Source organism: Microcebus murinus, chromosome 12, assembly GCF_040939455.1.
Source record: "Microcebus murinus isolate Inina chromosome 12, M.murinus_Inina_mat1.0, whole genome shotgun sequence".
Taxonomy (NCBI): Eukaryota; Metazoa; Chordata; class Mammalia; order Primates; family Cheirogaleidae; genus Microcebus; species Microcebus murinus.
Genome location: NC_134115.1, coordinates 57372034 through 57397209, shown reverse-complemented (window position 1 = coordinate 57397209; position 25176 = coordinate 57372034). Strand labels below are relative to the sequence as shown.

Here is a 25176-nt window from a genome sequence, read left to right as displayed (position 1 = left end):
TGGCGGGTGGTCTCGGGTAGGAAGTCTGGCTCCTTACAGAGGATCATGGCCTAGTTGCTGGGCTGGCAGCACACCGTGTGCCCTGCCTCCTGGTGGGGCTGCTTCTCCAGTCTGGTTCCATCCTGTCTGTGCTGAAAGAGCGGGAGTCCCTGGTAGTCCTAGGAAACCATGTTTTCAGCTGTCTTCACTTTGGTGAATCTATTTTGGATGTTAGATCTTAAAGCCAGTGCTCAGATATACAGGAATGGCTGCGGACGTCAGACTTGACAAGAGAGTTTGCGTCTGTGGCGGAGGCAAAGCATGTGGTGCTCACCTTTCTTCTGGGGACTTCTTACTCTTCCACTTCTCCAGGAGTTTCTGTGTTTCTGTACTTTACATTATTTCTGGTTTGGAGACTGGTCTCACTCTTAGCTTTTTCCTGCCTTTTTGGCATTTGTTTTGCCCAACCAGGTGTATCTCTCCCACCTACCCTCCTCAGCACGTGAAGCTTTTCACGGAACCATGTTACTTGGGTTGAACAGCTGGGCAGGATTCCTGGAACTTAGGGTCTCGCTCTTCTTCCCTGGGTGGATCTTGGTGAGCTGGCACAGTGGCAGGCCATACAAGGCACTGGTGAATTACAAGGTGTCACCAGGTTTTGGAGCAAGGGCCTCTCTGACTCCTGTGTATTTCAGACCAGAGCAGCTAAGAAGCCCAATAGAAGGAAATTATTAAAACACTCAGACTGCTGTGTGAGTGGATACTCACACTGAGGTGGATACTCACCCCATATTCAAATGGTCTGTTCATGTATGATCTGAAGTTATGTTGGGGTTTCAGATATCAAAGCATGAGTAACTTGAAGGATTTTTTCCAGAGGGTTTGGGTCATGGAGCTCAATTTTAATCATCTTGAGTTATATCCTGATGGCTGAATCTAGCTGCTGTGTGAGGGGCCACAGTGATCCCTGAGCCCCTCCCCTCCTCTTAGAGTCCTTTGGTGTTTGCATTGTCACCTGCCCATTGAACCTTGAGACTGTAGGCCTAGGTGCCAGGCCAGGCTCTCCTAGTACCTCTTCCTTTGCCTCTAGATCCATGTGTCCTGGTTTTTGTTTTGCCAGCATGCCAGTGTGGAGAGCACCCCTTCACTACAGTCCTCAGCCAACTTCTCAATGACAGCAGCCTCCTCCTCGAGTTCCACATCTTCCGGTGCAAGCCTGCCTCCGAACATGAACACAGTGAACAGCCTTTGCCTGGGTGGGGCCACTGCGAGTGCGCCCAGTAGCAGTACCAGGGCTGCACCCTTGGTGACTTCAGGTATGTGCTCCTGAGGCCTTTCCTGCCCACCCCTGTCCCTCTCAAATGGGCACCCTTGGCTTCCCAGGATAGGGGCCCAGAGGTGGCTGCCAGGGCATGGACACTGTAGCGACAAGCATCAGATTATATTCTCACTTGGCCCTGCCATTGCTAGATTTTGTTGTGTTCCATTTCCCTCTTGAGGCCTGATCCTTCCAGCCCTGGTATGGGATCTGAGTCTTGTGGAGGTGGCACTCCCCTTGGGCAGGATTCCTGCCATCTTTGTGCTTTTAGCTCCCCAGTTTTTTTCTGTCTCTTTTCAGCCCTGGAGTGGAACTGACACAGTGATTGGAGGGGTCAGGGGTGTCCTATAATGGCCTCCTTCTGGACACTTGGTATGGTTGATTGTAAACCAGACCTAGGCTGTCTGTGTTGGCCAAGCAGACTGTACTTTGGTGGAAACTGCAACAACCCACCATTGACACAGCCTTTCCCTCTCCTGGCACTGTGTGGCTCCCTTCTCCGGTTCTGAGGAGGCAGATTGTTTCTTTTGCTTGTGTTTGCTAAGTGCTATGTGACTTAGGATTCGGGGGATGGAGGGTGCTTCTGTCTGGGCACAGAATTCTCAGATATTGAAACAACCTAAATAAGGTGGCACATACCCTCTGTTTCGCCCCCAAGCTCCTTCATAGCCTGGCCCTCTGCATCTCTCAGTCGCTGCCCTCCCATCTTGGCTGTGGCCTCATCTGGGATAGCTCAGTGACCCTGCCTCCTCCCAAAGCAGCAAAGGAATCTCAGTCTTTGTGGTGACCACTCCATTCTATTTGATTTTTCATTCTGCAGGCAAAACACCCCCAAACTTGCCGCAGGGAGTACCTCCCCTGCTGCACAACCAGTACCTCGTGGGCCCTGGAGGACTGCTGCCTGCCTACCCGGTGAGCACATAGTTGGGCTCCTGGCCAGCTCCAGCTTCCCTGGCCTCCGGCTGGCACCTGGCTGGACCTGGTGAAGGGAGCTTTTGGTTGGGCCAAGGTGCCCGCCTCAGGCTGCTCTTACCCCCAGAGCCCCTTGTCTCTGCCCCTCTGATCCCTGATATGTCTTTGTTCATCTAGACTCTATCAGGGCAGGATCTGTTCCCACAGTGCCTGATACAGGCCATTCCTGGGTGTGTCCTAGCCTTCCAACCTTGTTTGAGCCCCTATGAAGGCCCGATCCTTCTAGGAGGTGGTGTGTGGTCCCTAAAATGCCCTTTTCGGTCCTCACACAGATCTATGGCTATGATGAGCTCCAGATGCTGCAGTCACGGCTGCCAGTGGTGAGTGTGGGGTGTGGCATGGTGGGAGCAGTAGGGGTCAGACTCTTTATGTCCCTCTTCCCTTGGTCTTTTTTTTTTTTTTTTGAATTACAGAAATTTATTTCCCATGGTTCTGTAGGCTGTTGAGGCTGGGCCTTTGGCCTGGTTCAGGTCTTCCTGTTGTGTCCTCACATAGCAGAAGGTGGAATAGCAAGTTCCTCCCTTACTCTTGACTGCTGCCCTATCTGGCCCTTAGAATCTGTGGCCTAAGAAACCTCCTCAGCACCACCGCCAAAGCAAGCTGTTACCATTTGGTGGTTGTGCCTGGTACAACCATAGCTTTGGCATGTCAGGGTCCTATGCTCATCCTTGGGGAACATGATGGCCTTTGGTACCTGCGGCCCCAGTACACCATGTCCCCTACTAAATGTTTGTCCTTATTTTCCCTCATCTTTCTCTCTTTTAAAAAGAAAAACTAGGCTGGTCACGGTGGCTTACGCCTGTAATCCCAACACTTTGGGTGGCTGAAATGGGAGGATCACTTGAAGCTACAAGTTCAAAACCAGCCTGAGCAAGAGCAGGACCCTGTCTCTACTTAAAACAGAAAAAGTTAGTGGGATGTGGTGATGCGCATCTGTAGTCCCACTATTCAGAAGGCTGAGGCAGGAGGATCACATGAGTCCCCAATTTAGAGGTTGTGGTGAGCTGTAATCGTGCCACTGCATTTCAGCCCAGGCAACAGAGTGACATGGAGGTTGTTTACTCAGCCTTGAAAATACCATAAAGTGTCTTTTGGGCCGAGGTGGGCAAAGGTTCCACTAGGACTACAGGCACTGAAAACCATGCCCCTCAGCCTTTTTTAGTGCCTAGTTCCCACCTTCAGATGTTCTCCTTTGGATGAAAGAGCTCCCCCTCCTGGGCTTTCTCTGTGCCTGTTCCCAGCCCTATGTCCTCCTGGGGATGCTATGGGTGCTGTGGGTTTCCTGGAGGTTAGCTGTATGTCCAGAGAAGGGTGTGAGTGCCATTTCTAGCCAGGATGGCCTTGTCTGGCTGTGACCCAGCATTGTTGGCCAGGGGTTTTAGGCAGCCTGAGGGCTTTTTCTTTGCTCAGAAGCCATATGTTTGGGACTGTGAGGCCCTGGAGGTGTATATAAGGGTCAATTTTCTCCAAACTGTTGGATCTGTCAGACTTACCCTGGGTGGTGTGTAGTGTCAGCATTGCTAGGGCAGAGGTAGGGAGTAATGGGCCAGTTTGAGGCCTCATCTGGGTCCTATGTGTACCTGTGCCTACCTGGCACTGCTTCCCCTTTTCAACCTACTTTTTAGGCACCTCCTCTCCTGCTATGTCCTTTTTCAGGTTTGCTCTGTTTGGTCAACTTTCCTAGCTGCTGGTTAGTCTCACACAGGGATAGCTAGCAAAGTTGATTTAGTCTGTGTCATTCACAAACATCCGTCTGTGATATAAAAATGGATGTGTGAGGTTGGGCTTCCAATGGCTCTGCCTGGTGAAGGCTGCAGGGTTGGTCAGTCTGTGTGCTAGCCAGCTAAGCAGGCTGCCTTGTTGCAACCTCCATTAGGCACCATGTACTTGGAGTTCTCCATGAGTGCTGCCTTTTAGGTGTGTGGCCCGTCTTGAAGTATGGCATCACCTAGAGCAGGTGTCCTCAAACTACAGCCCACGGGCCACATGTAGGTGTTTTTGCCAGTTTGTTTTTTTACTTCAAAATAAGATACATGACGTGTGCATAGGAATTTGTTCATAGTTTTTTTATTAAATTATAGTCCGGTCCTCCAGTGGTCTGAGGGACAGTGAACTGGCCCCCTGTTTAAAAAGTTTGAGGACCTCTGACCGAGAGTTTTACGTGCTGGGTCTACTTTTTTGGGAGTGGGGTGAGTCCACTTGCTGATTCAGCCTCCCTGGTCCCTCCTAGGATTACTATGGGATTCCCTTCGCTGCACCCACGGCCCTTGCCAGCCGAGATGGAAGCCTAGCTAATAATCCATATTCAGGTGAGTGAATTCAGTGGGTGGCTGACCTGTAACTAATCCCAGCTTCTAGAAAACAGAAACATAAGAGCTGAGAGGCCTCAAAGCTGCCCATACTGAGCTGGAAAGCAAGACCTATTCTTATTTGCAGGAGCCAAGCTGGACTTTTTCCTGGTTGGATAGGGGTGATAACCCAACACAACACTTTTTCTTCTAGGTGATGTTACAAAATTTGGCCGTGGTGACTCTGCATCACCTGCACCAACTACTACACTTGCTCAGCCACAGCAGAGCCAATCCCAGACCCACCACACAGCCCAGCAGCCCTTTCTGAATCCTGCGCTGCCACCTGGCTACAGCTACGCTGGCCTTCCCTACTACACAGGCATGCCTGGTGGCTTCCAATATGGGCCTCCTGTATTTGTGAGTATTTGTGGGGGGGTCTGATTCTTCTTCCCGGCCTTGGGTCACGGGAAGGTTGAAACCTGGGACCTACCTTCCAGCTCCTGGGAGCAGAAGCAGGGAGGGAGAACCATGGCCCTACTCAGTCTCATGCATGTGTTGCACTAATAATGAAGCACAGGTCCCCTTAACCTCCTGCCTGAGGCTAAGTCGGGGTATCTGATCTGTTCCACGTTTCCTTGTTCCTACACTGATGCCTCATCTGCTTGCCCTGCCAGGTCCCTCCAGCCTCAGCCAAGCAGCATGGTGTGAACCTCAGCACCCCTACCACTCCTTTCCAGCAGGCCGGGGGTTATGGCCAGCACAGCTACGGCACAGGTGAAGGGTGCTCCCCACACTGAGACACAGGGTAAGACAGGCTTTTCTGGCTCACACATGCCTCTTGTACCATGCTGTGCTAGGTTATGATGACCTGACCCAGGGGACAGCAGCGGGAGACTACACCAAAGGCAGCTATGGTGGATCATCACAGACACCAACCAAGTCTGCAGGTTCTGGGCCCAGCAAAGGTAGTGTTCACCTCTCCTATCCAGGATTGTGGCCCGGAGTAGTTGTCTCTTCCTACCTGACCCCCTTTTCAGGCAGGGCTACCCCTGAGTACCCCTGGAATTGGGGGACCCTGGAGATAGGACCAACTGCTTTTCCTCCTAGGAGTATCAGTATCTTCAAGCACCACTGGCTTACCCGATATGACTGGTTCTGTCTACAACAAGAATCAGGTGAGGACAGAGGAGGGTGTGCAGGTTGTCAGGAGGTACAGCAAAAACTGACCCTTCACCATTGTCTTCTTTGCCTTTAGAATTTTGATAAGCAGGGATTTCATGCAGGGACTCCTCCACCGTTCAGCCTACCCTCAGCCTTGGGCTCCGCTGGGCCGTTGGCCCCTGGAGCAGCCCCTGGCTATGCACCCCCACCGTTCCTGCATATATTGCCAGCCCACCAGCAGCACCACTCACAGCTGCTGCACCATCACCTTCCACAGGATGCCCAGGTGAGTGCAGCAATGGGGGCAGCCACCCTGGGCGGGGAGCTCTGCTCTCCAGCCCTGACAACCTTCTCTCCTCCTCAGAGCGGCTCAGGTCAGCGAAGCCAGCCTAGCTCCCTGCAGCCCAAGTCTCAGGCTTCCAAACCCACCTACGGCAACTCTCCATACTGGACAAACTAAGACAGTGGGGCAGGACTTACCCTTGGCAGGAGAGAACATGGAGCACATTTCTGAGAGCCCAGTGCCCTTTCCCACTGTTCCCTGAGACATGTACCATCAGCCAAGCCTCTGTGGGGAGCCTGCCTCCCAGACTGGCCATTGTATGTAATGTATTTATGTATGTATTTGTAAATGTGACAAGCGTGGGGGAGTGGGGGTGCAGCTGCATTTTGGCCAGGTCTGTTCTCCCCATTCAATCCCCCTTTCCTCTTTGTAGCAAAATAACCCCTCCCCCCAATCCTTTTCTGCCTTGAGACCTTCTACATAGGTCCCTGCCTGCCCAGTGGGCTGCTAGGGACAGTTTCTGGAAGGGCTGATTCAAGACAGTTTGGGTATTGGGGCCAGGTACCAATGAAGAATCACGACTTATCTCCTTCCTTTATAAACCATTATTTTTCTGTCCTGTGTAATTACTTTATACTTTACTTTATACCTCTGTTTTAAAGAAACTGGCCCTTTTGTCATTTTTTATGGTCCTCTTTGATATCCCTCCACCGCAAATAAATCTGGGTACCTGTTTGTCTTCATACAGAGCAGGGGCTTCTGCTTTTGTCCCCAGAGACTTTCTTTCCTCTGGCTGACCTTGAAAAATTTGAACTGGGGCTCAGAGATGATCAGCCAGTTAGCTCCCTCCCTTTAAAACAAATCTCCAAGCAAAGGCTTCTGTATTCCAGTTGTCCTGCACCAGGTGGGCAACAGTTTCAGGGTTTTCTCTTGCCCAAACTCCACCTAATAAAGTTGTGAGAGCATGCACAGTCTCTTGTGTGGTATGTTTGAGGGACAGCTCAGAGCAGGGCTGACATGGCTCAGTATACTGCCATCAGGCTATAAAGGCTTGAATTGGTTATTTCTCTTTCATGGACCCTTGTCTAGGCTGAAATGATAAGTGAAAAGACAGCTAAACCTTCTCACAGAGCCCTGTCAAGAGGTGTACCAGGGCAAGGTAGTTTCTTTTCCAAGTCCCGACTGACTTTTAAAATCTGAAGCAAAGCCAGGAACTGAGAGCAGAGTTCTAGGCCCGAGAGAGAATGCATATGTCTATCCTTTGCTGTTCATAAACCAAACAACCTTGATTGTCAGGCAAGGGCTAAGGTAGAACAGATGACTAGTGAGTTAGGCTGTTACACCAGGTAGTCCAGGGGGGTGGGCGGCAAGAACCACAGTCATTAGGCAGATCCTCTTCTTGGTTGTCCGCAACTCTGCTCCTACCTAGCAGACAGCTCAGGGCAGTGTTGCCCAAGGTGCAATCATTTCCCATATTGCCACTTCTGATGAGGCTAAATAAGGAAACGAGTGCAGCTTCAAGTCAAAGACTGGTCAAGTCAACATGTCAGAACCAACCTGGGGGTCAGTCTTTTCCTTTTCTGCTTTTGGCATCTACAGTCCGGAGCTGTGGCCATTTCATCAGATGAAGTGCATGCTCCCGCTAATGCACAGCTTGGGATCTTTGATTCCTAATGAAAATAAAATGTTTGCCTAAGGAGGGCAGCAAAAAGGACCCATACATTCAGCTGATTTTGCCCGATTTCAGAAGTTTTAAAACATGCCCACTTAAAGCTTCCTTTGAAGGAACCTTCCTTAAAAACACATTAAGTTGGGGGTGATTCTCCAGGGAGGTGGGTTGGACAGAAAGTTATAAAAGGCAGATCAGCCAGTTTGTGCTGAGTCCTGGGAATCATCAATCTGTGATATAACAGTGAAAATATCAAGAACACCTTTTAGTTTTCTTTAACACAAGGAAATGAAGAGGGTCATCCCGTGGGGAAATAGCAATACAGGTATATTTTATTTCACATTTTATTAGTAGACAGATGGGCAGAAAAAGACAAAAATAAACCACTAAAAGGGAAGTCAACACAAAATGCATCAGATAATCTTTTCTCATAAGTTAAACTGAAGAAAAACATCTACAATTTCAGCTAAGAAAACTATTAAAGTCAGGTGTGTCCTGCTGGTTTCAGAATAGTTGAAAATTGCATCTCTGAATCTGTTTAGTTGTAAATGTAAACCTTGTTTATCAGGGTGGGAGGGGTGGAGAGTTAATTTTCGGTGGAGAACTACACACTTTCCCCATCCAATCTCTTACTAAATATGCCCCAAACATAAGGAAACCAGCAAGCAAAGAAGCAGATTGCCAGGGCAGGTTGAAAGAATGGACTACAAAAAAGTTTGGCTAATAGAAAAGAACTCCGGAATGATAAGAAAAAGGACAGAGGGAAGACTTTCAGAGAAGCAACAACGGAATCGTGATACTCCACCCAGCCTCAAGATACACAGAACTGAAGTGCATCCAGTGAGGCCTCAATTAGAATTAAAAGGAATCTAAAAATGCAGGATTTTGAGTTCACGTCACACCAAATTTAATCAGCACAATTGTGCTCATAAGGGTCTGCCTTAAGCCTGAGACCTCACTCCCAAAAATAAAAATTACATACTCAAGTATTTTTCCACAGGATGTGTTCTCAGGGACAGAGCTCTGGAACCAGCATCTGGGTTTTATAAGTCTAAACTATCAGAATGTCTACCTGCCTACCAAGTCAACACACCCCAGTCTTCTGGAATTGATTGTACTCATCAGAGGCAAACCCAGCCCCCAATAGTAACACCACAAAGGGCTGAGAGGTACAACCTCCACTTGGTGCTCTGGCTCCCTGAGTCAACGTGCAATAGAGGCCAACAGGGCCTAATGTGACAGAGCTGAGCAGCACAGCACCTCCCACAATGCCATGGTGCCTGGCCTACCCTAGGTGTGAGATGCATTAGTAAGGGGAATGAAAGGTTTAATTTTAGGGCTCCAAGAGAATAAGACCAAGCTATTGGCTGTAAACTTGCGTGCGTGCGTGTGTGCGTGTGTGTGTAGGGGGTGGGGGTAGGGAGGTAAATCAGTACTATAAGAGGCTTTGGCTCCAGAAGATTTGCAGGTTATCTGGAAGCATTACTTGAGAAGTGTGGGGAGTAAAAAGGTAGGTACAATATCCTTCTATGAAAGTTTATAGTCAGACAACTTAAGAGCACATTACAGAACTGCTCTGTCCTATGTATCTGACAGGAATTAAAAGATTTAGGGTGCAAGTAGCAGCCCTGACCCCACAGAGATTATGTAGAGATTCTGGGACCAGGCTCAATAGTGTCCCTTAAGAACCTTAGCGTGTTAAATATTCCCATTTAATAGCAAACTTTAGAGGCTAGAGAGGGCTGCTGGGAAGTAGTCAGCATATGTTGGGTAAGTTTAAAGAGTGAATGAAAACCCTGAGATCAGAAAGGAAGGAGGAGCTAAGGAAGTAAGCATCATTTATTCTGACCATCCTAGGATCCATCCTACCCCTGTCCCTAATCTGCCCTTTGGTTCTGAGTTATGATCTGAAGAAAAAGGAGCTGACACTAGTGCACGGGGATCTCAAGTAGGACTGTAGTCAGTCCTTGCTGTATTTTCTTTCTGAAATCTGACTTTACATTATAGCAGTTTCCCTAAAGAACAACGCCCTCCTATGAATTGACACACTCCCGTTAACAACCAAAAATCACCTTCAAGTTTGAAGTTCCTGGATGCTGAAGGCTGCTGGATCTCAGTATTTGATTGAAGCAACACATGATTGAGACCTGGGAAATCAAAGCTGCAGTGACTGTATGGCAAGATCTCTGAGCCTTGCCTGCCTGGAGACTGGAAACTGCCTGCAGTCAACTCCCTTGACCCTGCCAGAAGAGACACACCCATGAGGAGCTCAACGCACTTATTTCTGCTTGCGCTCCACAACCAAACTACATTGAAAGGAGAAAAAAAGTCCAGATCACTTCCAAAGAATGTGAGAACTGGTCACTCATGTCTCTCACACATCCATGTTTGTCAGTATAAGCAGCTCGATGAAAACTGAAATCTTAATACATGCACCTAGGATTAATACTGAGTAATTAAAAGTGACTACTTTTTGAAAAAACCTCGTGGTGAGAGTGTATCTATCTTTGAGGGGAAGGCCATGTTAAGTATATAAAACAGATGTTTCCTCTCCCAACAGTGGTCACCAGTTTTGAATTTTTCCCCCCAGCAGCATCAACCAAAATTGGCATCGTGATTTTTAACTCTTTATTTCCATCCCTCAGAGTCCACACATACACTAATCCCCACTTCTTCCCCACACGCCCCACTCCCTGGGGGGAAAAATAACCCTGCCTTTAAATTTTAAAATAAATGGCAACCAAGTGCTCAGTTCTATGTAAAGTATGAATATTTATTTCAGGCTTCAGATCCCAATCGATTTCAAAAAGCAAAATCTGATTTCTTTCCTCAAAGTAGCCGAGGGCTCCACATTAGGATGATTTCATGGAGGCTGAAGGAGCACATCTCATCAGGCTTAGCACAAAGTCCCTGACGCTCACTGTATCCCAGCCTTAGGAAGGGAAAGAAACAAAATTCACCACCATGGGGCTGAACGAATGTGCACACACTAATGTAAATGAGCAGCTAAACCTTGGCAAATTTTTTTTGAACTTTGTTTTGTAGGGTTTTTTTTTCCATTTTCTTTTGCTACCCAGCATATGCAGCATTTGTCAACTCCCAAGAGGTTCCCAGCTTTAAACACATTAAACGTCTTGAAAGACTATTTAATTCCTCAAGAATCTAAAAACAGACCAAACGTGTTTTGCCGTGAACATTCTGTCAAGACGAAGTGAGGCGGGAGTTTGGGTTGATGATGTTGTTGTTTTAAAAAAAAAAAAAAAAAAAAAAAAAGAATCAATACAGTGATGGAAGGGTAAAGAATGCAAGAATTCAGACATTCTGTGTAGGGTTACTCTCTCTCCATTTAAGGTCCATAAAAAGGAGCAAACTGAGATCCATAAGGGGAGTCAGCAGGAGCTGTGTTTGTTTTCCCCACCCCCTGTGAATAGGTTTTTGCTGAGGGGCCATTGCTAGGTCCCCTCTTGCTCCCCTCCCTTTGGCCTGAGATGGCAGGGCAGTACAGGGGCATTGAAAGAGCATGTCACGACTCCTCATTCCCAGAATCATCATCATCATAACAGTCGGCATCTTCCTCTTCCTCATCTTCATCATCAATGTCGTCATCATATAAGTCGTCATAAAGCAAATCTGAGCTGTTGTCATTGGAAGGCACTTTAGTTTTGATGCAGTATTCCGCCAGGGTGGTGGGGACCTTTACTCCATCCTTTTCTGCTTCGGCCTTAGTGGCTGAAACCTGTTTCCTGAAGAGTGAATGACACAAAAATAGTTTACAGTAATTCTAAGTTTTGAAGATGGATTTATAACTGTCCTTAAATAATCAAGATTACTTATGACTGCTTTCCAAACTTCAGTACCTGCCTGAAAGCATCAATGGATATACCCTGTACTACACCAAATTGTTTCAGCCCATTGGGTACCACTGTGAAGGGAACGTTTAATTATGATCTTTTGGGGATAGGGGGAATACACCACTACATAAAGAGAGTTTAAAGCAGTGGATCTCAAATGCTGGTCAGGCAGAAATCACCTTGCCTAGTCTTCTCACCACCAAACATTATGCATCCCAACAAGTCCCCCTAATTTTCATTTATAGTAAAATCCAAACACCCTTTATGTCAGATTCCAAAGTCTTGTAAGATCCACTCTTACGTATTCTCACAGCCTTTCTCCAATTTCCCCACATTCAGGCCATCCCTGGTCGTCTTTAGTACCTTGAACACACCTAGTTGTTTTTTCCGTCTGAACCAATTGCTCTTTCCCTGATATATACATGCCCGGCTCCTCGTCGTCACTCAGATGTCAGCTTAACTATTACCTCAGAGGAGGCCTGAACCCAATTTAAAGTAGCCATCTGGTCACTCTTTCACATTATTCTACTTACCATTTTCTAGAATTCTTTTTTCTTTCTATGATCTTTCTCATTTGTTTATTATTCTGTCTTGCCCTACTAGAATGTGTGTTTAATTAGAATAGAGGCCTTGTCTTAGTCACTTTATTTCCCCAGTGCCTAGGATATAGCCTGGCACATAACAAGGGTGGAAAAAATATTGAAAGCATGAATGAATGAGTGGAAGAGTAAAAATAGTTTAATTTGATAATTACTAGAATTTGAGTCATCAAGATTAGAGAAACTGAACTTAAAATACATCAGAACTCCACTATCCAGATCTTCCTTCTGTATACCTCTTTTCAGTTAGACTTCTTTAGTTGCTCTTGAAGGTTTACTTATGTTGCCATTCCTTACATGCTGATGATCCTGAGGCTTCTAGGCTTGAATCTTTTCACATTCTCAGCACTCTCCCTGGCACATCTTATCTGTTTGCATGGTTTTAACCACCACTCCCTTTATGCTGACAGCTCTCAAATCATTAGCCTCCACCTCATACATTTCTTCTGGGCTCTAAAATTATTTAACTAAATGCCTTTTGGATATCCCCCATCCTGATATTCCATAGGAATGCTAACTCACCAAGACTGCATCTGTCATTTTCTACCTTTATGGTAGAAAAGTTTCTCCCTTCATATTTCACTAAAAGTATCAGTTCCTAAAATCATAAATCTCACTCCAAAGTCCAACTGCTTTTACGGCCTAAATATTTTTATATCTATCTTCTCATCCCCATTATCACTGCCTCACTTTAGTCCACGTTGGTCCCCTGGGTCAATTGTGTTTTTTTCAGAACTCAAATAGGATCATCCCTTCCTTCTCTAAAATCCTTAAGTGATACCCCATTACCTTTTTCTTTTTTTTTAGACAGAGTCTCACTCTGTTGCCTGGGCTAGAGTGCCACGACGTCAGCCTAGCTCACAGCAACCTCAAACCCCTGGGCTCAAGCAATCCTCCTGCCTCAGCCTCCAGAGTAGCTGAGACTACAGGCATGCACCACCATGCCCAGCTAATTTTTTTTACATATGTATTTTTAGTTGGCCAATTGAATTCTATTTTTAGTAGAGACAGGGTCTCACCCTTGCTCAGGCTGGTTCTGAACTCCTTACCTTGAGCAAACTGCCCATCTCGGCCTCCCAGAGTACTAGGATTACAGGCATGAGCCACCACGCCCGGCCAGATACCCCGTTACCTTTTACATTAAGAATCCTACTCTATTATCATGACTTCATTGACACAGAGCTGATACATAATAAATGTTGAAAAAATTAAACAATCAGACAAAGAGAGTCTTAAACTAAGAAATATAAAGCATAGAAGTACCTTTGGAACATTCATACATTATTCACTTACTAAATCCTACCTGTCCTTGAATATCAGGCTCCAGTCCTGACTGTTTTGTGAAGCATTCCCATCCTTCAATTCTCAGTCCACTCCTGCTCCTCTAAATTTCTACAGGTTCTTACTATTTATACTAATTATCTTCAATCTTTGGTACATATCAGTCACCTGGGTGGCTGGTAAAAAAAAAAAAATACAGATGCCCAGACTCTATCCTTGGAATCTCATTAAATAGCTATAGGTTAGGGGAAGTCTAAAGGCGATCAATCCCGACAGACAGAAAACTTTGGGAACTGCCTGTTTTGTATTACCCAGAGTTCAAATGACATGCTTTCCCAGCATTGTTTCAATTTTTTCACATCACATGGCACCCCAACTAGATTTATAGAGACTCTTATTTGTATAAATTACAGTTCTTCCTAAACTCCTATGCACAGAATGAGCCATGACCGTACTTGGTGGATCTATTTTAAGGGACAAAAATGTAATATTAAAGGGAGTTGAATTTATTGCAAAATTCTTGGGTACTATTATGAAAACCTAATGTCCTATTTAAGGTATGATCAAAAAATGAAAGGTTGAACTTACTTTCCCCTTTTTATGGAGATGGAGAAACTAATGACTCAAAAGGATAACTGACAAATGGGCACACAAGTAGCAGCAGAGCTAGCAGATTTCAGGTCTCCAGCTTCTTATTCTAGGGCTCTCTGTTATACCATATATTAGCATTGCTGATAATGAGCATATCAAGAAGATACTTGCTGCTATCATCAAAAATACCAATATAAGGCTTCATTAATTGAAATGTTGAAAACAAAATTACTGTCTTATATACCTGGAATGGGGTCCCTAAAATGATTCAAAGAGTTTGCAAGCTTGACTAATTAAGAACATGGAAGTTCGGGTTCCTAGAAAATCAGGTCTGCTGCATAGTATCTTCTAGTGGGAACTCTCTCAAAAAATAATGAAGCTCATTAGTTGCAGGCAGAAATCTTCTCTTCCCACACTATAGATCGCATTGAGAGAAATTTTCCTGGAGTGGACAGGATGTTTAAGCTTGATTTAAACCTTTGGTTCTGGAGACTTCGGTTTTGTGTGAAGACTTAAAGTAATCAAATAGAAGACAAAAGCACCTTACCTAATGATTTCAGCATATTCTTTGTCTTTTCCTTTACTGTCTCTCCATTTCCTGAACATAACTGAAGCATCCACATTGGCCGGGGAGAAGGTGTTGGGCTCATTAAGCAGTGATATTACACTTAATAGGATAGTCCTAGAAATAGGAAAAAGGGGTCAACTATGAATACCCATATTCACAGTATTCAAAATTATTCTGCCTTTTTCATTTTCTTTTGTTTTTTTGAGACAGGGTCTCATTCTGTTCCTTAGGCTAGAATGCAATGGGGTTATCACAGCTCACTGCAACCTCAAACTCCAGAGTTCAAGCACCTATAGTCCCACCTCAGCATTGAAGAGGTGGGACTATAGGCATGCGCCGCCATGCCCAGCACAAGTATTCTTTTCGACTTTTCAGGTGCATGACTATAGTCTCAGCTACTCAGGAGAGTGAGGCAGGAGGATCACTTGAGGCCAGCGGTTCAAGGCCAGCCTGGTTGGCCATACCTGTCACCATGTGGTGAGAGCCTGCTTAATGACAAAATCAATATAAAATAGAACTGAGATTTTTTTTCACCCTCTAAAAAAAAATATTCTAGATATAATTTATATGCAATAGCCTAATCAGAATTTCCCAACCAGTATGTTATAAAAGGGTTACAGGTAAATTATATTATTGGTCTTCTCAGGCAGCTGGGTGGGTGGGAATGAGGACAGCCTGAGCCCCTGAACAGTAACTTCTAGCCAAAGAACCATCTTTAGTTTAACCTATTGTGATCTACAAATAGTCATATGCCCCATAATAACATTTCAGTCAATGGATTATGATGGCAGTTCCATAGGATCATTGTACTATATTTGTACTGTAACTTTTCTATGTTTAGATACACAAATACTTTCCATTGTGTTACATTTGCCTATGGCATTCTGTACAGTAACATCCTATACAAGTCTGTAGCCTAGGAGCAATAGGCTATACCATATAACCTATGTGTATAGTAGGCTGTACCATCTAGGTTTATATAAGTACATTCTAGGATATTTGCATGACAAAATCGCCTAATGGTGCATTTCTCAGAAGGTATCTCCATCATTAAGCGATGGATGACTGTACCATCATCATTTTCTCTCCTTTCCATGGCTGGGAAAGATCAGGAAGCAATGTCATACCTAGTTTAAATTGTCTATAGCTTCTACTAAAATAATATATCAAAGGCATTACACCTGTACCCATGGTAAACTCTGCAAGATAAGTATTAATACTTATTATTAAGTATTATTAATCCTATTTTTATGGAATGGGAAAATTAAGCTGCTGAGACAACACTGCTAGAATATACAAAACAATTTGAACTATTCCAACTGTTACCTTGTTTTTTCGTTGTCATAACGTTTGTTTTTGTTGTTAGAGTATGTTTAAAATCCTTATTAATTTATTGTATTTTCACAGGAGAAAAAAAGAAGATAGGTTTAACTACAAGTGGAGGAAGGGAAGGAAAGACCCAATAATGAAACTATCAAATGATTATACCCCAATGATGGTGTCAATAAAGCTCTCTAAATGGATCAGTTTTTTTGCAGGTCAAGAAACAAGGGAAAAGAATCAGGAAAACAAGAGACTCTTGGACAAGTTTCTTGGACTAGCACAACAGACGCTAAGGGGCCATCCCCAGACTTTTAGTTTCTATAGAAAGAATAACTCCACTGCCCTTTTCTACTCTAGGTTTTGAGGAACAGTTCTGGTCTATCCCAATCCAGTGATTTTTAGGTGTTTAATATGTACTACATATGTACACAACAAAAAACAGACCTAATCCAGAAAGAGTTTGCGATAAGAATGAGGGATAAGAGTTTTTACTGTCTTTGGTTTATTGTACAATTCCCACCACCACACCACCATTTCAGGAGTTACAGATATTCCTAGAAATAAATGTGCTCCCTTTGCCCCCCCCCCTTTTTTTTTATCACAGCAAGGCAATTCAGGACAGGATCTGGGCCAAAATAGAAAAATGCTAAGAGAAAGGAAGCACAGAAAAAGGACAGACAAAAGCACCTCACTTTACAGAGTCTTCAGGTTCTTATTTCACATCTTTTTACCTGCTTCAGAATCTTTGTCAGAGTTGATTTAGCTATCTTTTTTGAATAAAAAAAAGTTTGTAAACAAATACACCAAAAGAAAATGAAGACCAAGACATCACTGATATCGTGTCTATATACACAGACTAGCAAAAACAGAACTCAGACATGTTTAAAAACCAAAACCAAATTAAAATAGTATTTAAAGGAGATCAGAAAGCAGGATTGGGGGGATGGTGGTAAACAACAACAAAAAGGCAGGATTAGACATATATAACCCAACAGGTAATACTGTATTTGCCAATTTTCTTTCTTTCTCTTTTTTGAGACAGAGTCTTACTCTGTTTCCCTGGCTATAGTGCAGTGGTGTCAGCCTAGGTCTCAGCAACCTCAAACTCCTGGGCCCAAGCAATCCTTCTGCCTCCCAAGTAGCTAGGACTACAGACATGCGGCACTATGCCCGACTAATTTTTTCTATATATTTTTAGTTGTCCAGATAATTTATTTCTATTTTTAGTAGAGATGGGGTCTCACTCTTGCTCAGGCTGGTTTCGACCTCCTGACCTTGAGCGATCCGCCTACCTCGGCCTCCCAGAGCGCTAGGATCACAGGTGTGAGCCAAAGCTCCTGGCCTTGTATTTGCCAATTTTCAACATACAGACAATCTTTTGCCTGTTTCTAGAAACTTTAGCAGGACAGAACCAGCCTTAGCACCACAAGCAAGACCTAGCTCAAGGGTCTGCCTGGAAACCAAGAAAAGTTCAGAATTTTGAATGATTAAATACTGGCACCTTCTCCTCCCCCTGTATATCTCCAATCAGCATGTGAGAGGTAGAAAGGGCTCATTCTAAAAAACCTAAGCTTACTTTACTCTTAAAACACACACACATACACATACACACACACACACACACACACACACACACACACAGAGAGACAAATGGATAGACCAGTAACACTAGAAGATGAACCAGTCATCATTACGTGTTTCGTTGTGGGGGAGGGTTTTAAAGAGAACATTACAGCAAAGAAGCCTGTTATGACTGAGAAAAAGGGCCAACAAATGGTAAAATATAGTAGCTTAAGGGGTTCACATATTACACAGTTTTTCTTCTATCAAATATAACACTTCCTTCTGTGCAGTACTGAAATTGCTGCTGACTGGTATATCCCTGAGAATGCAAGGTAGGAATGAGGGTCTCAGATTAAAATGCACAAAAATACAAAATTAGAACATACTAGCTTAAAAAGCAGAAATTTTTTTTTTTTTTGAGACAGAGTCTCACTTTGTTGTCCAGGCTAGAGTGAGTGCCGTGGCGTCAGCCTAGCTCACAGCAACCTCAAACTCCTGGGATCAAGCAATCCTTCTGCCTCAGCCTCCCGAGTAGCTGGGACTACAGGCATGCGCCACCACGCCCGGCTAATTTTATATATATATATTAGCTGGCCAATTAATTTCTATTTTTAGTAGACACGGGGTCTCGCTCAAGCTGGTTTTGAACTCCTGACCTCGAGCAATCCACCCGCCTTAGCCTCCCAGAGTGTTAGGATTACAGGCCTGAGCCACTGCGCCCGGCCTTTTTTCTTGTGTTTAAAATTTTTATTTTCTAATTGCTTGTTGCTGGTGTTTAGAAATACAGTTGATGTTTATTGATCTGCTTAGCAAAACTGCTAAATTCACTTATTTCTAGTTTGTTGATCCTTTTGGATTTTGCATGTATACAATCATGTCTTCTAATAATATTAGTTTTATTTCTTTCCAATTCTTTGGTTTCTTTGTCTTACCTTATTGCACTGGCTAGGGCCTTAATTACATCGTTCAGTGGAAGGTTGTAATAATAGATATACTGATTAATCCTTGATTTCGTAAGGAAAACTTTAAATATTTCACTATTAAGTTGCTTACGGCAAACATATTTAATTTGCGGTAAGTTACTCTTTATCAGATTAAGGGACATTTACTCAGTAACTGGCAAGCTTTCTGATTCCAACAAAGAGTAATTAAAAGAAATTGCCCTGTAAACTGTTAATAGTGGAGAATTGAGAAGGGTATGTAAAAGTTCATTGTAATATTCTTATAACTTGCCTTGAAATTTTTTTAAGAAAGTACTGTAAGTACTGGGCAAAACCCGTGCCCTTTAGGAACCATTAGTCACAGTGTTAGTGTTCTCAACTCCAAATGTGAGTTAGGAGTCCTGGGTATTGAGAAACTCTGTAGTGAATACATAGAAGGCCTCTAAAACATGGAAATGTACTTTGTGTAGTTGAGAAACAGTATTATATACCAGCTAGAGCCAGAGCTCTAGAGTCAGATTGCCTGGATTTGAATCCTAACATCACAAAAATGCTTAGCTATGAGACCTTGGGCAAGTCACATATTCCTTCTTAACCTTAGTTTTCTAAAAAAATCTAGAAGTGGTGACAATAATATTATTTACTTTCCAGAGTTATTATAAGGGTTCATACATTATAACTGGTAAATGTAAAGGTCTTCACATGAGCCTGGCACATAGTAGATACTCAGTAAATGTTAGTTAGTGATTAGAACTGGCTTCTATTTTCTAAAGTCTTTTTAATTTCTCTTCAATCTTAGTGATGACATAATGATCCCCACTATTTAAAGATTCTTTCTTTTTTTTTTTTTCCATTTTTTTTTTTTTTTGAGACAGAGTCTCGCTTTGTTGTCCAGGCTAGAGTGAGTGCCATGGCGTCAGCCTAGCTCACAGCAACCTCAAACTCCTGGGCTCGAGTGATCCTTCTGCCTCAGCCTCCCGAGTAGCTGGGACTACAGGCATGCGCCACCATGCCCGGCTCATTTTTTTATATATATATATATCAGTTGGCCAATTAATTTCTTTCTGTTTATAGTAGAGACGGGGTCTCGCTCTTGCTCAGGCTGGTTTTGAACTCCTGACCTTGAGCAATCCGCCCGCCTCGGCCTCCCAAGAGCTAGGATTACAGGCGTGAGCCACAGCGCCCGGCCAAAAAAAAGCAGAAATTTTAAATACACACACACACAAAAACATCATTGGTACAGAATGAAACTGGTAGGTTGAGGGCACTGTGACCCAATGTGCAGAAAGCAAAGAAACAAATAAATAAAACCACACTAGCCCAGAATGGTGTTTAAAAGAGCCCTAGGAGGCCGGGCGCGGTGGCTCACGCCTGTAATCCTAGCTCTTGGGAGGCCGAAGCGGGCGGATTGCTCAAGGTCAGGAGTTCAAAACCAGCCTGAGCAAGAGCGAGACCCCGTCTCTACTATAAATAGAAAGAAATTAATTGGCCAACTGATATATATATAAAAAATTAGCCGGGCATGGTGGCACATGCCTGTAGTCCCAGCTACTCGGGAGGCTGAGGCAGAAGGATCGCTCGAGCCCAGGAGTTTGAGGTTGCTGTGAGCTAGGCTGACGCCACGGCACTCACTCTAGCCTGGACAACAAAGCGAGACTCTGTCAAAAAAAAAAAAAAAAAGAGCCCTAGGAATAGCAGGGTTACAGCTATTCCCCCTCATCTTGCCACCACGCAATGCTAGGGGCAGTGTCCTTGACTCTCTGCCCTTTAAGTGGATTATGGAGATGACTAGGCAGGAAAATATCCTCCCCTATTCATGAGAAGAGACCCTTCATACTAAACAGTGGCCTCTTTGGATTGGGTTCATCAGTTTGGGCCCCTGCTGTGTCTTTTCACAGTGGCAAAGAAAACACTATGTATTAGTGTTTCAGCATGAAGCAAATCCAACCACGACCACCTTCCTACCCTAGAGCCTATAGCAGGTATGACAGGTCCATCTGGAGATGGTATAGTAACTCAGAGAAAGCAGTTATGAACTCTATGGCAAAGTCTGTAGCAAAGGAGGGACACTCCTGTCTCTCCACTCCTTGCCAAAAGCTCCCACTTGGAAGAGGCATCCACCAGGTACATCCTAATCAAAGACCTGTGGCAACATCATGCCTCTACCCTCCCAACTGTATTCTCTGGCCAACACAGCCCACTCCTTAAAATTTGCCAATTCTGTAAAAAACCATCATACTACCTACCACTACTCCCCCAGCTCCATGAACTTAATCCTGGGCCGCTGGGAATAGGAGGACAATAGATCTCTTCCTCCAAAAGAAATATGCTGGCTTCCCCTAAGAGGTAGCAAACTATTGGGTCTTTGGTGGACACTAATTGGCTGATGCTCTGGATCCCTATAACTCTTGTATTTTTTTTTCTTGCTTTTCCCTTTGGGCTAACTCTTACTACTCACCAGATATTATGATACAGATAGGCTTAAGGTCTTAAAAGTAACTTGAGTCCCTTACTCTTCTTCAGGTCACAAAAGCCCTCCATGTGCTACTTTATTTTATGAATATATCCACTGAGGTAGACATGAAGAAATTGTTCAAACATATGTGAATATGGAATTGCTTTCAGATACTAGTGCTATGCAGCAGCCAAGATTCCACACCGGGATGAGCTGACCCCTAATGCCACCTCCACTGATGTTTTCCTATAGCCACTCATAAATTAGATGTGGAGCCCAGAACCCTTAGACAGTGGCTAACCCTAGAGAATTTAGCAGCAAAGGAGCAAAAGAGGATAGGTTGCCCATCTTCATTACATCTTGTATATTGTGTCTTAATATTTCAGTGCCATAATTATGACCTATGAAAAAATACAATTTACTACTTAAAAACCCCCTTGCCCTTGCCTCGGGACAAATACCACAGAAACAAAAGGGATAAGGAAAAGTAATCCACATTTACTCATTAGGTAGTGCTTTCCTGAGTTCTGAGCATCCCTGGGTATTCTAAGGTGAGGTTTAGCATACAAAACACTCTATTGCCCCTGGAAACACCAAAAGATCACCACATTGAATGAATATCCAAAGATTACATAGAACTAAAAGACAAAAAAATCCAAGACAGTAGTGAATGATTTCCAATGCAAGCACACTGTAAAGCTGTGTATGAAGATCTTTGGTGCAATTCAAAGATAAACTAGTTGTGGTTCTGAAGCCTCTAAATAAAGAAGTACAAATGCAGGGAAAGCAATTCTGATTTTGAGTTTGGGGAATGACCCTAAATCAGGGATTAGGTGGCCTGGGGACCCACCCAGAGTGCGAAAAAAAGATTCTGGGACCCAAAGTACCAAAGGCAGTTTCAGATGGGCAGATAAGTATGAAAGAAATCCTCTGCCTCAAAGGATTGGGTTAAATGAGAAGGTTTTTGTTTTGTTTTGTTTTGTTTTTGAGACAGGGGTCTCACTCTGTTGCCCAGGATAGAGTACAGTGGTATGATCATAGCTCACTGCAACCCAACACTCCTGGGCTCAACTGATCCTCCTGAGTAGGCCTATCTTAAAAAAAAAAAAAAAAAAAAATGTTCGTAATATTTTAAGCTGAAGTAAGGCAAATGATACATACAGTCTCTGTGTATTTAATGTAAGAGAAGTAAAGGATAAAAATCTTAAATTCCCATGGGTAGTGGCAATAGATTATTTAGCCAGGTAGCACAAGAACGCAATGACAAAAATCTTGTCTAGAGGCTTTGTATGTGAGGAAAGGAGAAGCTTGTTTTCTCAGAGAGAGGGAGTGTAAGCATTTGATTTAACATTCAACCACAATTACTAGTATCTTAGAGCTACCACTTCCTCTATTCTAGGGTTACTACTAGTCCTGAAAAACAAGCACCGGTATCATACTAACAGGACAACTTGGCAAAAAATTTTAGTCCAATTTTTCAACAAATCTTCCAAAACACTTTTTTAAAACCCTTCATATACATTGTCTAATTATTTTGTCAAAATAACGTGATACAATTATTTCTGAAGGCATGGCAGCCTCAAACATGTCCTAAGTCAGACTTACAGTGGAATAAATAAAACTCAGAGCTTTTAATACTTATTATTAATATAAACCAGTTCTTAAAGTATATTAAGATAGTTTATAAATGCACATTTGCTACATATGACACTTTCCCCCTAAAAAAACGATACATTCTCAATTATAAAATATCTAAAATAGGCTGGGCGCAGTGGCTCACACCTGTAATCCTAGCACTCTGGGAGGCCGAGGCGGGTGGATTGCTCGAGGTCAGGAGTTCGAAACCAGCCTGAGCAAGAGCCAGACCCCGTCTCTACTATAAATAAAAAGAAATTAATTGGCCAACTAATATATGTATGGAAAAAATTAGCCGGGCATGGTGGGGCATGACTGTAGTCCCAGCTACTCGGGAGGCTGAGGCAGAAGAATCACTCGAGCCCAGGAGTTTGAGGTTGCTGTGAGCTAGGCTGACGCCACGGCACTCACTCTAGCCTAGGCAACAAAGTGAGATTCTGTCTCAAAAAAAAAAAAAAATATTAAAAAAAAAAAAAAGAAAGAAAGAAAACTGTTAATATAACACAAATAGAATATAGTTCATCTTAAATTCCTTTTCTTCTTTTTTTTTTTTTTTTTGACACTGAGTCTCGCTCTGTCACACCAGGTAGAATACAGTGTGGCATCACTGTAGCTCACTGCAACCTCAGACTCCTGGGCTCAAGAGATCCTCCTTCCTCAGCTTCCCAGAGTGCTAGGATCACAGGTGTGAGCCACAATGCCCAGCCCTAAACTTAAATTCCTTTCAACAAATTCAGCTCATAAAAGAGAAGCCAAGTCTAAAACTTCAAAACTGTTTTAATGCCATTCAGAGAAATAATGGAAAATACTACAAAATTCCCCAATCATTTATATTTATAGGACTATAGGACTATACCAGAATTAATACCAGACTTGAGAAACCTGGACCATGATAAGGCAAAATCCTGGCTACACATATAATGTTGCTAGATATCTCAACAGACCAATCCAAGCTACAGAGAAAGGTAAAGGAGAAATGAGGCTCAAGATTTTATTAGGGAGTCCACAAATGAACAAAGCATTCAGAAATGCCTAAACCCAAACTACAGAACACAAAATGCTACACCAAAGAACCAAAAATTTAGTTTGGGAAACTGAACATTAATAAAAACAGGGGAAGAAGGAGACAACATGGCAGACTGAAATCTTATCTACCTTTTTCCTGCTACACAAAGAGAAGTAGAATTTTTGTTTTTTTGAGAAAAGGTCTTGCTCTGTCATCCGGCTACAGTACAGTGGAATCATCACAGCCCACTGCAACCTCAAACTCCTGGGCTCAAGTGATCCTCCTGCCTCAACCTCCCAAGTAGCTAGGACTACAGGGGCATGTCACCATGCCTGGGTACATTTTTTCTTTTTTTAAGAGACAGGACTCTATGTTGCTCAGGCTGGTCTCGAACTCTTGGCCTCAAGTGCTCGGATTACAGCTGTGAGCCACCATGCCTGGCCAGAATAAAAATTTTACAATATGTATTTAACACAACTAAACTAGAAAGACAGGGCACCAAAAATTAAGAGATGGCTCAAAGCCAGGAAAGTATATTCCAACTGATGTTCTGACACATTAAGGATTTATTAAACTTTAGAAATAGGGCCTAATGGTTAGGTGCTGGTATTTTAAAATCCACACAGAGATAGGAAACATGGGCTTGGGCCCTGTTCAAGTTAGAAAGCTTGAAAGTAAACACCCGGTCTGTATTAGTTTTCCCAGGGCTGCCATGACAGCACCACAAACTGGGTAGCTTAATGTACCCTCTGAAACTTGGAGGGGAGAATCCTTCCTTTTTTCGCCTCTACCTAGGTTCTGGTATGTGTCGGCAATACTTGATATTCCTTGGCTTTTAATCTCTACTGGGAGTTAAGATTTCAAAATATCTTTTAAGGGGGTACAATACAACCCTTTTCTAGGGAAAAACTGAATACACAATAGGGTTGAGAAAAGATCTCAGAAAATGAAACGGAGATTAAATCAAGTCACCTAAGTGGGATGGAAGACAGAAAAACAGGGTAGCCAAACTTTTCCACTGCAACAGTGAACACAGCAAAGACATGCAGACATCCTCAAGGAAAGAAGTTTTGATCTTGAAATCTTATGCTCAGCCAAATTTTCATTTAAATTATAATGGCAACACATACACATACATGAGCACATAACATTTTGAATATGTAAAAATTCAAGAAATATAATATTGGCTCCACTAGCAATTCTTGGAGAAATTACTAGAGGACAAATTATAGCCAATGAATAGATCAGAGTAAGAGAATGGGCAAACAATCCATTTAACAGTAGGAATAAGAATGAAAGAAATTGGGATTATGTTATAGAACAGTATAGACTATAAACCTTACAACTGACAATAACCAATTTTTTAAAGTTAAAAGGAGGCCAGGTGAGTTGGCTCACGCCTGTAATCCTAGCACTTTGAGAGGCTTAGGTGGGAGGATCACTTGAGGTCTGGAGTTCAAGACCAGCCCAAACAAGACCGAGGCCTCTTCTCTAAAAAAAACTTTAAAAAATCAGCCAGGCATGGAGGCATGGTGGTGCACACCTGGTGTCTCAGTTACTCAGGAGGCTGAAGCAGAAGGATCGCTGGAGCCTAGGAGCCTAAGCTTGAGGTTGCAGTGAACTATGATTATTACACTGCACTCTAGAGCCTGGGCAACACAGAGAGACTCTGACTAAAAAAAAACCCAAA

General features: G+C 43.6%; 2 protein-coding genes across 5 annotated transcripts in view; one reads left to right on the top strand and one right to left on the bottom strand.

Moving 5' to 3' along the window:
- The window catches only part of UBAP2 (ubiquitin associated protein 2), an 82288-nt gene extending 71339 nt beyond the window's left edge, over positions 1-10949 (top strand). For all 4 annotated transcript variants that reach the window (XM_076008805.1, XM_012770151.3, XM_076008806.1 and 1 more), the window contains 10 exons: positions 1100-1295; positions 2118-2209; positions 2542-2589; positions 4500-4578; positions 4772-4977; positions 5235-5334; positions 5418-5525; positions 5668-5735; positions 5816-6007; positions 6086-10949. In XM_076008805.1, coding sequence (XP_075864920.1) covers positions 1100-1295; positions 2118-2209; positions 2542-2589; positions 4500-4578; positions 4772-4977; positions 5235-5334; positions 5418-5525; positions 5668-5735; positions 5816-6007; positions 6086-6181 — 1185 coding nt within the window. In that variant the 3' untranslated portion in view covers positions 6182-10949. The remainder of the gene's footprint in view (positions 1-1099; positions 1296-2117; positions 2210-2541; positions 2590-4499; positions 4579-4771; positions 4978-5234; positions 5335-5417; positions 5526-5667; positions 5736-5815; positions 6008-6085) is intronic.
- Positions 10912-25176, bottom strand: part of UBE2R2 (ubiquitin conjugating enzyme E2 R2) — an 87481-nt gene continuing 73216 nt past the window's right edge. The window contains exons 4-5 of the mRNA XM_012770158.3: positions 14543-14677; positions 10912-11416 (exon numbers count right to left, since the gene is read on the bottom strand). Coding sequence (XP_012625612.1) covers positions 11197-11416; positions 14543-14677 — 355 coding nt within the window. The 3' untranslated portion in view covers positions 10912-11196. The remainder of the gene's footprint in view (positions 11417-14542; positions 14678-25176) is intronic.